The sequence below is a fragment of the Charadrius vociferus genome, unplaced genomic scaffold, assembly GCF_000708025.1.
Source record: "Charadrius vociferus isolate BGI_N301 unplaced genomic scaffold, ASM70802v2 scaffold104, whole genome shotgun sequence".
In the NCBI taxonomy this organism is placed as follows: Eukaryota; Metazoa; Chordata; class Aves; order Charadriiformes; family Charadriidae; genus Charadrius; species Charadrius vociferus.
Window position 1 is genome coordinate 329,681 of NW_009648255.1, and position 12,635 is coordinate 342,315.

The following is a 12,635-nucleotide window of genomic DNA, read 5'->3' on the forward strand; positions in this document are numbered from 1 at the left end:
CCTTTCTGTGCCGCCCTCTCCCCCGGCACAGCCCCGCGGCCCCCGGACGCAGGAGAGGAATTTCGGTGTGAAACCGCTGGTTTTCTGCTCAGTTGGTGGGCTGCCCGGCTCACACGGTAGCGTCTGGCGTATGTCATTTCTGCGTGGTTCTGTAAGTGGTGAATCCAGGTGTTATTCTTCCAGGTTCCAGCAAGTTTCTGTTGAAATAACTTACTTTCCGTGTTCTGGATGAGCCGCCCGGGTCTGGCAGCGGATTGCGCTGCGTTGGCCCCGGCCCCGGGCAGGCCCACCGCCGCAGAGACTGTCCCGCTGCGCCTCGGGAGCGTCTGCTGCGGCGTTCAGGGCAGGTTTTGGGGCAGGGGCTGGGTGCCGCCAAACCCCGGCGGTGTGGGGGTCACCTCCCGTTCGAGCAGGGCGGGTTTGCCCCGGTGGGTGTCTGTTGTGGTTCTCGGGGAAGTGGAGACAGGCGGGGCGGGCAGCGGCTGCCCGGGTAATTAGCTTTGAAGCTTTAATTCGCAAAGTTAGATCTGACACCTGAATACGCCAAGGCATAGTGTACAGTAATTGTATCTGCCTTTTCCTGAGGTTATATCCCCCAGGAAGGATATTCCCCTGGTATTTATAACGAATATCCCCACAGCATACTTCAGGGTGTTCTTAGTCCTTTTAAATCCTAGTTCAGTTGTCACAACACTGCGTGTTGTTTAGGTACTAACAGAGATTGCTTAGATTACTAGATACTTACAAAAGAGTTTATTTGCCGCTTTTAGTTTAGTTCCGTAAGTATTTTCTCTTACTTTATTTTCACAGTGCCTTTCCCCCCTCTGAATTTGGACGGCGCCAGAGCTTTGCTTTATCCTTTTCCGGCCATCCACGTATACCAAAAACGTCCTCGTGTCATGGTGTCTACCAGTGAGCTACAGGCCTTAAATTTGCTTTTGGCTTTTTAAATAGCTAACGTTTTTTGTGGAGTTTGGATTGCCTTCATCATCTTCTCTCTGCAGATTCCTTCCGCGAGAAGTAGAAAAAGTTCTCTTCTGGCTGAAGTTGCTGTTGAGGGACACTTCTCTCTTTGGATGCTCTTCGGCAGGAGGTCCCAGTTTAACGCTGTTACTTGCACAGAATGGAATGTGTCCGTCTTAAATGAACAAGAGGCTGATGGGTTTGTTATTTTTGGAGTTCAACCAAAATGTGTTTGGTTTTTGTGTTTATGTGGCTGGGATGTGTTGGTTTTGCAAGCTGCAGTAAGGATTCCAAATTGTTTCACTTTAATAAGTGGATTTATTAAATATAGAGGCAGACGTCTTGTCACCCTGAACCCAGGGGCAAGCCTTGGGAATTTCAGAGTTGCCTGTTTGCTAGCGTCATTATCCTTTGATTAATGAGAGGCAGGCGTCGCATGGATGGCAGGCTACTTGGTACAAGTGTGGAGATATCTCACGCAAGAACCTGTGGGTTTCCAGGGCTTTAGCCAAAGGCTGCGCCACCTCTTGCCTGGAGGTATCTCACCAGGTATCTCACCTTCTTGCATGCACCCTTCCGCACGTTTGTCTGTCCCTTCTGCCTGAGGACCAAGCTTGCGTTTCCGAGCCCTCGCGACCTAATGTCCAGCCCTGTTGGATGGGAGGTGGAGACCCAATGGTCCCTGCCAGCTGGGGGCTGCACTGAGTCCGGGGGGAATTGCTGCTGCTCCAGCAGCTGCCGATCTGGCACGTGAGGCACCTCGTAGCGGTCCCCGGGCTTCCAGAGCCTTGCCACTCTAATCGGTGTTGGGTTCAATGCTTGGCCTCTTCAGTGAACCAGATGTTTCACCCGGATGTCAAAGAATGCGGAGCGGGTCTGGTAATGTTACCACCGCTTTGCGGGGAACACCACATTTTTTTTAATGACTGCATAAAACTGCATAAAAGGTGATCAGTAGCGTAAGTGCTGTTTTGATGGGCGGGTTGTGTTAGCATTACAGGGACTGTGGTTGTCTGCTTTTAATGATCTAAATTGGAAATAACTGCACGGAAGTCTGGGGTCTCCTGAACGTAAATGGATGGATGAGAGTAGAGGATTTGCCACCTTTAGCTCACCTTTTAGTCGTGTTGTTTGTGAAGTAGCTCTAGTCATATGTTTAGAAAGTGGAGTCTAAATTGGGTTACAGTTATTTAATATTATGAAACTACCAGGTAGCTTGTATAATTCGCAGATTCAGCAGTCACCGGTGCTTTTTCTAAAAATCATAACCTTTCAATTCTGTTTTCACCATTAGGTGCCTCGTTTGGTCGTATTCTGTGTTATACCATCATTATCATGCTGCTTGTATAGACGATCCTGCAACAGCACCTTTGAGACTGTTTGATTTAAGAAAATGAGGATGTGCTCTGTAGGTTAAAGGCTGTAAGAGAGAGGAGTTCCAGTTTTATTTTGAGTCTTATTGGAATCTGAAACATTTCTTAAATGAAAGATTTGTAAGTAAACAAAAATATTGTTAAAATTGGTAGATGTAGTGGGTCATACTAACATCAGTCCCTGGACTGATGCATGAAATGGTGCTGTCCGAACATAAAGCTATATGCGTATGATAAATAGTTGTTAAATTGTGATTTCTCGTATTTTAGTCTCTTTCTACATTCTGCCCAGTAGTTCTTCCTGCTGGAAGGTATTTGCACACTACAGCCACAGATTGGGGTTTTTTATGCAGCTTGCAACAATTATTAGTGTTTTTGCTTTGGTTCAGAACTTTGTCTAAAATTTATTTTGGATCACATCTAAGAAAAAGAATCACTTGAAAGAATTTTAAAGTACCGACTGTACTTAGCCAGAGTGTACTATTTATAGCTTTGTGAGAAACCTCGACGGCTTTTATATTAGTAACATAAAAGTTGAAATTGGCCAAAAACTTGAAGGAGGACGTATATTTTGTTAGTAAAATAACTTGTCGTTTTCTGTCAGGCTTTGTAACTACCAGAGCTGCTGCTGTGCTCAAAAGGGTAGGACAGCCAAAGGTAAGATTTCTTGTGGTGTCCCAGGTTCTTCCTGGTTTTCACCAAATTGCCCCTTTGGAGATAACTTTAACTGTCACTTACGCGTAGACAGGAAGGGCAAGTGACCATCAGCAGAATGCAGCCTGACTTCTTTGTGACCATTAAACTTCACCGAGTCGGAGCTCACCGGCTGCGTCGTATGTCTCCAGCGTTACCGCTGCTCCCGCCAGTCTGCGGTGTGGCGCTGGTGGCTTCCTCTCCAGACCATACCGGGTTTCCCGTGGCAGCCTTTCTCTTTACCACAAGTGCTTTCGGAAGTGCAGAGGGTAAAGCCGATTTAGAAGTGTTGTGAGTTCGCAGTCTCACTTCTGCTGATTTTAAAAGCCAAGAAGCACGGAGCAGTCTGCCTCGTAACCTCGGGGTGATGTCTAGAAAATGGGCTTTGCAGAGTCCTTCCGCAGCTGCTTCAGTGACTTGGCTGAAAAACGAGGAAGCTGCCAAAGGTTGAAGTGAATGGTAAAAATGACATATTAATGAACAGAAAACTTGAAGCTGGCTTTAATACAGTGATACAAAATCATGAGACAAGACCCCAATGCAAAGGGGTTTTTTGTGTAGTGGCACCTGGGCAGGGAAAGGTCCTGCAGTGCTGGCGTAGCCATGGCTGCACTACAGAGCGCCCTGTACAGCAGTGCTCCGAACCATCCAGAACATTCTGAAGAAAAGATGATTTTCTGGTGTATCTTAGGTGGTTTGGAAAGGTGGTTTAACTCCACGTGCAGATGAGAGTTTCATCTCCATGGAGGAGTCTTGCCTGGTATGGTTTTACCAGTATAGATACTTCTGCAAAACCTTTGTCTTTCTGAGGATTAATTAGGTACAGAGTTAAGAAGAATTTCCCTTCCTTAGCCTTTATTTAACCATCCAATTCAAACATAACAAACCTAAAACGTAACTTTTAAAATCAGATACAGGCTTCAGGGTATCGCTTGGTCAGATGGTAAGGGTGTGAGATTTTTTCCATTCAGGTGGCTTCCAGAAATGCTTTAAATCTGAGGAGAGACAGTTCTTTGCAGATCTGGTTTATGGACTGGCCAAAGCACTAAAAAAAGTGTCTGAAATCATGGGACTTTGCTCAGCTTTTGGGTTTTTAATTAAAGTTCTTGATCTCACCAGTGGCCAACAAAAAATAAACTTTAATCCTAGAAATTAAATTATATTATGTGTAAATTCTTACGCGGACGGGTAGCCTGCAGTTCATAACGGTGTCTTCGGTGAGAGTCCCTGTATGAGTGAGATGTGCAGGATTAGGCCTATATGACCCAGCTTTCTGGGTACGCAGATTTATCAGTCAGGCTCCTCAGTGTTCTTAGATGCTGCAATATTTTGTTTTGCTTTAAGTAAAGCAAACAGAACTCAAATAGGTAGCCCTCTGTTAACGTGTCAGTTATGAAACACGGGTACCTACTGTGAAACCGAGGAAGTTTGTAGACAGCTTGACACAGTGGAGGGAAGGTGGTAGCGTCTTCAATCCAAGCTCTTCTATTTATTTTGTTTTCTCGAAGCTCAGTGGTGACTGTCACATGCCTTTGTTAAGTGATTATTGCAGTGAGTGAAAGGTGGTATAGAAGTTAATCTGAAAAGTGAAAGCTAAGACTAAGAAATGTGGTAAGGGAGTTGGAGAAGCACAAAGTTGGAGAGAAAGCAGAAAGGTGGAAAATGGAGCAGAGCAAGAGTGGGCTCTCAACGCAGTCATTTTTTAATGGATATTTGTACAGCGTGGTTAAACAGGAGCAGCTAACAGTCTTGTTACTGCATGAAGTCTATGCCCCTGATCTCTGTGCAGACTTCACTGACCGCACTGAGAAATTATGTTAGATGAAAAAGAACAAAATTTAACTTTTCCCGGGCTTCATCTGTGTTTTTTTTTCCTGTCAAAGTTGACTGGCATATAATTTTACCTTTTTAATAGCTGATCTGCATTTTTGCACAGTGCTAGCACACATTAATAAAAACCCCCAAACTTTTCCTAATGTTGTACTGCCTTGAGGGTGCGTTGCAGTCACACCAGGACTCTCTCCGGCCCAATGTGCCCACCGGGGCAGCAGCGCCGTCCTGGCGAGCCGGGCAGTGTCGCGGTCTGTCACCAGTTCTTGGCCGCTGGCGGTGCCCATCTTCTGCCCGTTGAACTGGCAGGCCTTTATGTTTTTCTAGCTCCTGGTTTCTTTATGGGATTGTTTTTGCACCGATTTCTGCTGCTTATTCAATCTATCACGTGATTTAGCCAGGGAACTCTGAAGTTTTATTCAGTACGTTGTTTCCTTCATTAAGCTTGCTTTCAGTGACAGTATCTGCAGGGTGATATTTCATCCGCTGATTAAAACCATTTTGCTGTTGGTGCTTGTTATTTGTTAAAAGTAAAAAGGATTTTTGGATCACAGATACATAAATTTATCTGTCATATGTAATTTCTACCCAAAACATTCACTGCCTTCAAAAGCATTTAATAATAATTCTGAAGTATAAAAAGTTATATTTTCCCAGAGAAATTACACAGTTTCAACCTTAACACTCTGTAAAATTATGAATATACGTTATTTTTTGAATGAAGCAGAAATGGTTGAATATTTTTCTTTTTTTTTTTCCAATTCTTTTTTTAATTTAGTACAAAATTTCTCTCTAGCCACAAAGTATTCGATTCTAGCTATGAGTAGCAGTCAAACTGCCCACTGTCAGCTCACCAAAGAAGAGCCAGTATATTTATATGTAATATTTAGAATATTTTTGTGTTTGTTTTTGGTAATTGAAGTACTACTTAGTTTCAGCACCCAGGAAATTATTTCGGCCATAGCTGTAGTGCTTTTCTCTCAAGTACATCTAGTCAAATAAATATCACATTTTTGAGAAACAAAGTATATGAGAATTATTCAGCTCAAATGTGTCTACATACTCACAAAAGAAGATCAAAGAAAAGTTTTAAAATGCATGAATGATGTGCTTAGAAAAAGTGCACTGACTCTGAAAGTCTAATACTGCTGAACTCCAGAGCACCCGCTCTGGTATGGATGAAAGGAAACATTAAGGATCTAAAAATGGGAGGAACAGGGAAAAGTAGAATTGAGTAAAGGGGTAAACAGCCTAAAAAACACAGAACCATAGAATGGTTTGGGTTGGAAGGGACCTTAAAGGCCATCTAGTTCCACCCCCTGCCCTGGGCAAGGAACCAGCCTACCAGCCCAGGTTGCTCCAAGCCCCGTCCAACCTGGCCTTGAACACCTCCAGGGATGGGGCAGCCACAGCTTCTCGGGGCAACCTGCCCCAGGGGATCACCTCCCGCACAGACAAGAATTTCTTCCTCAGATCTCACCTCAATCTCCCCTCTGTCAGTGTCAAACCGTTCCCCCTCATCCCATGGCTCCCCTCCCTGACCCAGAGTCCCTCCCCAGCTCTCCTGGAGCCCCTTTAGGCACTGGAAGGGGCTCTGAGGTCTCCCCTTTTTGGCCTTCTCTTCTCCAGGCTGAACCCCCCCAACTCTCCCAGCCTGTTCTCCCAGCAGAGGGGCTCCATCCCTCCCAGCATCTCCGGGGCCTCCTCTGGCCCCGCTCCAACAGGTCCATGTCCTTCTGCTGTTGAGGGCCCCCGAGCTGGAGGCAGTACGCCAGGTGTGGTTTCATTTAGAACATTTTCTCTTCTTTTTAAATACCTCACTGAAGGAAACAAATAATACCGTATCTCGACCAAACAGCTATTCATAATGAAAAGTAAACATGCTGAGAACAATACAGGGAACAAATCATGCAGAGGACGGTGGAGCTGAGGCAGGTCTTCTCCAGCATCGCAGGAAGCTGGCATCCATGGAGACCTGGTAGATGGCTTCAGGAGGTCATGGCTTTGATTGCGTACGGGTCTTGGCGATGGATTGTGTCCCCCAGCATCACTGGTTTAAAATTGCCTACAGACTAAGTGCCAGTGGAGGCGAGTGTTTGAATCTCAGGTTATAGGCTGTTTTGAGGCAGATGGTGGGGCTTATCATCAATCTTTACAGCAACTGGGAATGGACTCACGATTGTGTTCTGTGGGGAGGAAGAATCCAGTCGTCTGCTGTGTGGCTTTCTGTGCTCCCCTGTCTGTCTTCTGGTGTCCTCACCCAGCAATGCAGCTTGCACCACATCATCAGGTCACACTTGGAGCATCCGTGGTGGCTCATACCTGCTTTTTGGTCATACATGTTTCTAACTGTGTATCTCCCAGTGCATGTTTGGGTTACGTGACAATGTACATGGGAAAGATGCGTCTAATATACTTGTCTGTGTCCTTGTTGAAGATAAAACGCCAAATTGGCAAAGTGCTTTTTAAAGATTTGTAACTCAGGTATGTTACGTTTATCTAGAAGAGTGAAAGGATTCTTCCTATTTCAGTTTTCGTTGAAACTCAAATGTAAAATTCAGAATGAGGACCACTTTCCTTAAATGAAAGTACATGACTTCAGTATATATATAAAAAAAAATAATCTATTGTGTTCCTGCTTTGACTGAACAATCAGAATAACTGTCCTTTGCTATGCAAATCTTGTCCCCATTAGGTTAGAGTAGCGTACATAAGGCAGTTGTGACGTATGGCATGGTTTTGGTTACAGAGCTAGAAACCGGTATGGTTTTAGCAGGTGCCATTGCAAAAAAGGGCAGAAAAAGAGGCAGGGAACATTAGCACCAGGTAGACTTTTTTTTGGTGGTTTTTTTAATAGGCACCCTTTTCTTGTGTTACCTTTAGTAGATGCCTCTAGAGAAGGTAATGGCAGACGTGGCTGGGGTCAGGCTGTGTATTGAACAGTAAGGGCGCCAGCCGTTCAAGACCATCGATGGCTGGTTTTTAGGTGCAGGTTAGTGGAGTGAATTGGAATACGCACCCTTTGATTGGCAGGAAATTGAACTCTTGTGCTGGAACAGGGCAGCTCAGAGGCGGACTTGGCCAATGTGTGCTTGGCTCAGCACCTGCTGTGGGCATTGGCCCGGGGACGGCCGTCAGCCCAGTGATGGCCACAGTGGCGGAAACGGCACTGCTCTTTGAGACTGGGTTGTACACTTTTCTACTTCGGCCTTTTATAACGCCTTTCTATTGGACACAGTTTTTTCTCTTTCTTGTTTACTTATTTTTCTGTAGTTCCAACGATTTTTTTCTTTGAGTAGTTTGTGGCAAAATACAAGATTGCGCTTCATTCTCTACTCTTGAGGTGTAGTAACTGCACTGGCTTTGGTGGCAGCTTCTGTTATTCAGTAGTGTGAGAGGATAATCATCCCTGTCAAATGATTGTTAAAGACTAGGCAAAAAAACCCCAAACAACTTTATAAGAAAAAAAAAAAGGTTTGTTTTTAATTTAAATAACTAAATATTTTTTTGTTTCTATCTTTGCTGTTTTAGAAACTGTATGCTGTAACAGAAGATACACCACAAAAGGAGTGAAGTTTATAACTGTAGTATGACCATGATCACCTTACAGTGTGCAAAATATTACTTTGAGTTTAGCAAAGATCAATCGAGCGGTTCTGCCATCTCTGCTGCAGTTCCCTGCTCTCTCCTTCCTTGTCCCCTTCCCCTCCCTGACGGCCCTTCCCCATGCTCGGTCCTTCTTTCAGAGCAGCAGCCTGGTGCGTACAAACACCTTCTGAACTATGTGACAAAATACTGATTGATTGCTTTCCAGGTAGTTGGAAGGTGATTTTTCAGAAAGGTGTAAAAGTAAACAAATAAATAGATGTCCCAGGTAGTTTTCAAAATATAACTAAAATAAGGTTAAACTGAACGCACTCTTCAGGTATTTTCAGTCTTATTCAGGAATACCTTTTTTGCCACAGTGCAACTGATATTAAACACCGCTACGAGAAGTTCCTCTCCAGAACTAAACCAGCGATCTGATTTACACACTGCTTCACGGATGGCGGCTGTTGTTGTGAAGTGTTTTCTGCTGAAAGCAAAGAGAATGTAGCTGGGGCAAAAAATTCAAAAAAATGGAATTCAAGTGCTTAAATCCAAAGTTTCAGGCCTGAGATCATCCTGAGACCTGCTTTGCTTCTGGCTCATCTTTAGGTGACAGGATGTGATGCGGGCGCAGAGCCTGGTGATGTCCCGGCTCCGGGGGCTGCAGGGACACAGCCCCGCATCCTGGCCCCGCAGCATGGGCAGCCAGAGCCAGTTCTCCTCCAGCTTGGCTTCTGTGAGAGCCCAACCCAGAGGCTGCAAAATGAAGGGGTGTCTAGTTCTGGGGGGAGTCCGGGTGCCATCACCCATTCCATGCAACCCTTTGAGAATACTTGGCAAAAAATGGGAAGACCAGGATTCAAATCCCTTCTTTTCCTGAGAAGTTACAAGTTTCCCACTTCTCTTGAGCGTGCCCTAGCTCCTGGTGACTGGCTTTTGGGAGGAATGTGCCGCCTTCCCTCGCTCCCTCCGTGGCTCCCGGCATCCAAACAGGCAGAGCGGTGCTGAGCACTGCAGCGATGCCCACGGAGCCCCGCGTGAAGAGGTGCTGGCTACACGCATGGCTCCGCAGGCTGGCACTGCTTTCGCTGTTGCAGACGTGTATTTCGAGTATTTTCGTGTACGTCCCTGTCCAGGTAGAGCAGTGTTCTCCGCTTGGTCGATGATACAGCAGCTTTAAAGTTGAGCCCTTGTACGCTGTAAGAGTAATTCCGACAGACTTCTCGTTGTCTGTGTGCGACAGCTTTGAGATGCTGGGTTTGCTGCTTCTTGATAGTTTTGTGAGCGTGTTTGCTATTTTTGGACTGCAAGTCTCTCAGTAACTTCCAAGACCCTGGCACTAGATGGAGCTTTAATTTACTTGCACTTAGAAGTCTATTAAGTTTAACCACAAGTTAAAAATAGGGAAGAGTAAATGAAGATGTGTTTGCCTGCTGCTACATTTACAGTGCCCTTTTTCCCTTTTGTTAGCAGAGCGGTGTAAAGTATAATTTAAACTTAATTTCAATGAAAATGAAAGCATTGCGGCAGAATTCCTTGATCCAGTAGGTGCTTTATAATCACTCTTACTAGCACCCTTTAATGTACTCTCAGGCTCGTGGGAGAAGTTGCTGTGAGTTAGATACGCTGAAAATGTGCTGCATATTTAAGCTAATAACTAAGCTGTGTGAATAAAGGTAACGCCATATTCTGAACAAAGTTTCTGTTTGTATTTCAGAATGGGGTGGGGGTGACCAAGCCTTCTGTTTGCTCTGCTCATTCAGTAATGCATTTGCATTTTCACTTCTTGCTACCAAAGCCAACAATTCAGAATCATCTGTTATCAGTCATTTCATTTTTTCTCCATGTGTTACCCTTGAAAATATTGAACAAATAGAAACAAATAAAAAGCAGCTTTGAAACTGTAGTGTTTAATACTTTTCATTTAGCAAGCATCATGTCTCACAGGCTGCATAGCACATAGCAGAAATTTAAGATCATCTCTGCCTTCCACAGAAATAACTGGAAGTAGCTTTGGTTTTGTTCTTGGGTGCCCATGTTCTTACCAGCAAGAGACTGGTTCAGTCAAAACCACTGTTCTGACACTGAAGCAGCGAACTGTGTAATCAGTTCCTATTCACAGACCCTCTGCTATTTTATTGAATGCTTTAATATAGTAAACCAGAGATACATGCCTGGGGAAAAGTCACGAGGAGTGCTGTGCTCAGAACATTGGGGGTGATAAAGCAGACGGCTGTGTCTTGCATCTCACTCCCATCGCCTTCTCAAGGTCTAATCCTTCAGTGTCTTACACCTTTTATCAGCAGGACCAGGGGACTCCGCACATACTACAGAATGAAAAACCTTTGTAGAATACTTTACATGAATGCAGTATTGCCAATATGAGCAAAAGCTCGTACTTCTGTAAGATCTCTACTATACTACAAAACTTAAAGAACCATATTATATACGGAAGAGTACATGCAGTATTGTAGATGACAGGGTTTGCATGTGGCAATCTGATTACAGTATCGGCCATACTGAGTAGGGAAACGGCACAAGCAGCTTTCAGAAAAAGACCCTGCTGAAGAAAGTAATTTTAGAAGGTGGTTTTGTAGTTGACCTGGCAAAATTTTAATTGCTACTTGTGACGAGATGAAGTGTATTCAAAGTCATAGTTTCCACATGAATCAATGGAAGTTTGGTGCTTAAGTATCTGTTAAGAATTTGTTCTTATGAGGTTGTCACTGGTTGCATTCAGACTGTAAAATTTCATTTGCACTGGTTTCAAGGGAAGTAGTTTGCCGCCCTTTGAAGAAAGAAATAAGTAGTAGGAATGAATGCACTGATACCCAATTCTCAAATGCATCTGGAGAGCAATGAGAAGTTATAATTCCTGGTGGCATCACTGATACAGGGCATGAAAAGGTTAAAGGTCATTATTTCTTTACACTTTTGTTTCATTTTACAGAAGTAGCTTGTGAAGTTACTAAGGATCCAAGCGTGCTGGAGCATTCTCTGTTACATTTGGCAGCTCCTCTGCTGTTGTGTATGTGGACACCATTTCATCAAATGGGTAGATGTAGCTGGTAAGCTGTCCTTTGGCACCACCATCGTTCTATAGAAAGCATATCTGCAGAAATAAGTGTTGTAAAATCTGCACAGTGCATAAACTGACTTTTATTTCTTTTTTAGGTGCTCTTTATCTCATTGTCTTAGATACCAATTAATGTGGCTGGGCAACTCTTCCTTTTTCCTTTCAAGTGGAAAAGAAGATGCATACACTACGTTTTCAAAGATGAGTGTAGGATTTACCCACAAAGCTTCCTCTGACCCAAAGATCTGGAAAAGTTCCCCCTTTGTAAATGTGGAGGTTAGATTGTAGATTAGATGTAAATGTTCAGATAAATAGCTGTAAGCCCTGAAGTCTGGATAACATCTTGGCAAGTAAACTAAGCAGGTTCCGGGAATGCAGAACAAAGGAATCTGTGGTGGCTGAGGACTGATTAGTTTATACAGAATGTGACAGCAAGACCATATTTATATAGACACGTTGTCCACTGCTTTGCTGTTCTGCATTTTATTACTGCCCAAGGTGTGGTTTATTCTTGACGAGCACACTCTTGTCTACATGGCTGCGTTTTTTAGTGCCCCCTTTAAATGTGGCTGTGCAAACCTGCAGACACAACTCCAGTGGTGTTCCTGCCAATGGCACAAGCAGAGCTAAAATTGTCTCCTTGTTCATTCTTACGACATTGCACTCGCTTGTGCACAACCAGTTGCTGGAGACCAGTAGGTCAAACTTAACACAGACCGGTCCATCGCACTTGGAAGAACTAGGCTACGCTATGTCTTCTTTATCCATATGTATCCTTTTGTGCAAGGATTAAACCTACAGTTATGGATATTTGAAATGGAAAAGAGTATTGGGGAAGAAATCCATCTTTTTTTTTTGCAGCATGCTGGGGAAATATTCCTGTGTAATTAATGAGGTTCTCATTAAGGTTTTTCACCTTTAAAGACTGCTTTGCACAATTGCACTACTGAATGTGCAATATGGTAAATTCAAACTGGCCACGGAGGGAAATGAAAATAAATCACTTAACTACTCAGAATGATCCTCACCACTTGCAGGGATCAGGCTAAAGAAATCAAGCAAGGAAGCAGCAGACACGCTCCTACCTCTGCTGATGTAAACCCAAAGCAATA

General features: G+C 44.1%; 1 protein-coding gene across 1 annotated transcript in view; it reads right to left on the minus strand.

The window, feature by feature from the left end:
• The window catches only part of LOC104285941, a 9,036-nt gene extending 5,796 nt beyond the window's left edge, over window positions 1–3,240 (minus strand). The window contains exons 1-3 of the mRNA XM_009884469.1: window positions 3,188–3,240; window positions 1,522–1,789; window positions 215–534 (exon numbers count right to left, since the gene is read on the minus strand). Of these exons, the coding sequence (XP_009882771.1) occupies window positions 215–534; window positions 1,522–1,789; window positions 3,188–3,240 (641 nt within the window). The remainder of the gene's footprint in view (window positions 1–214; window positions 535–1,521; window positions 1,790–3,187) is intronic.
• Window positions 3,241–12,635: the final 9,395 nt, after the last annotated feature.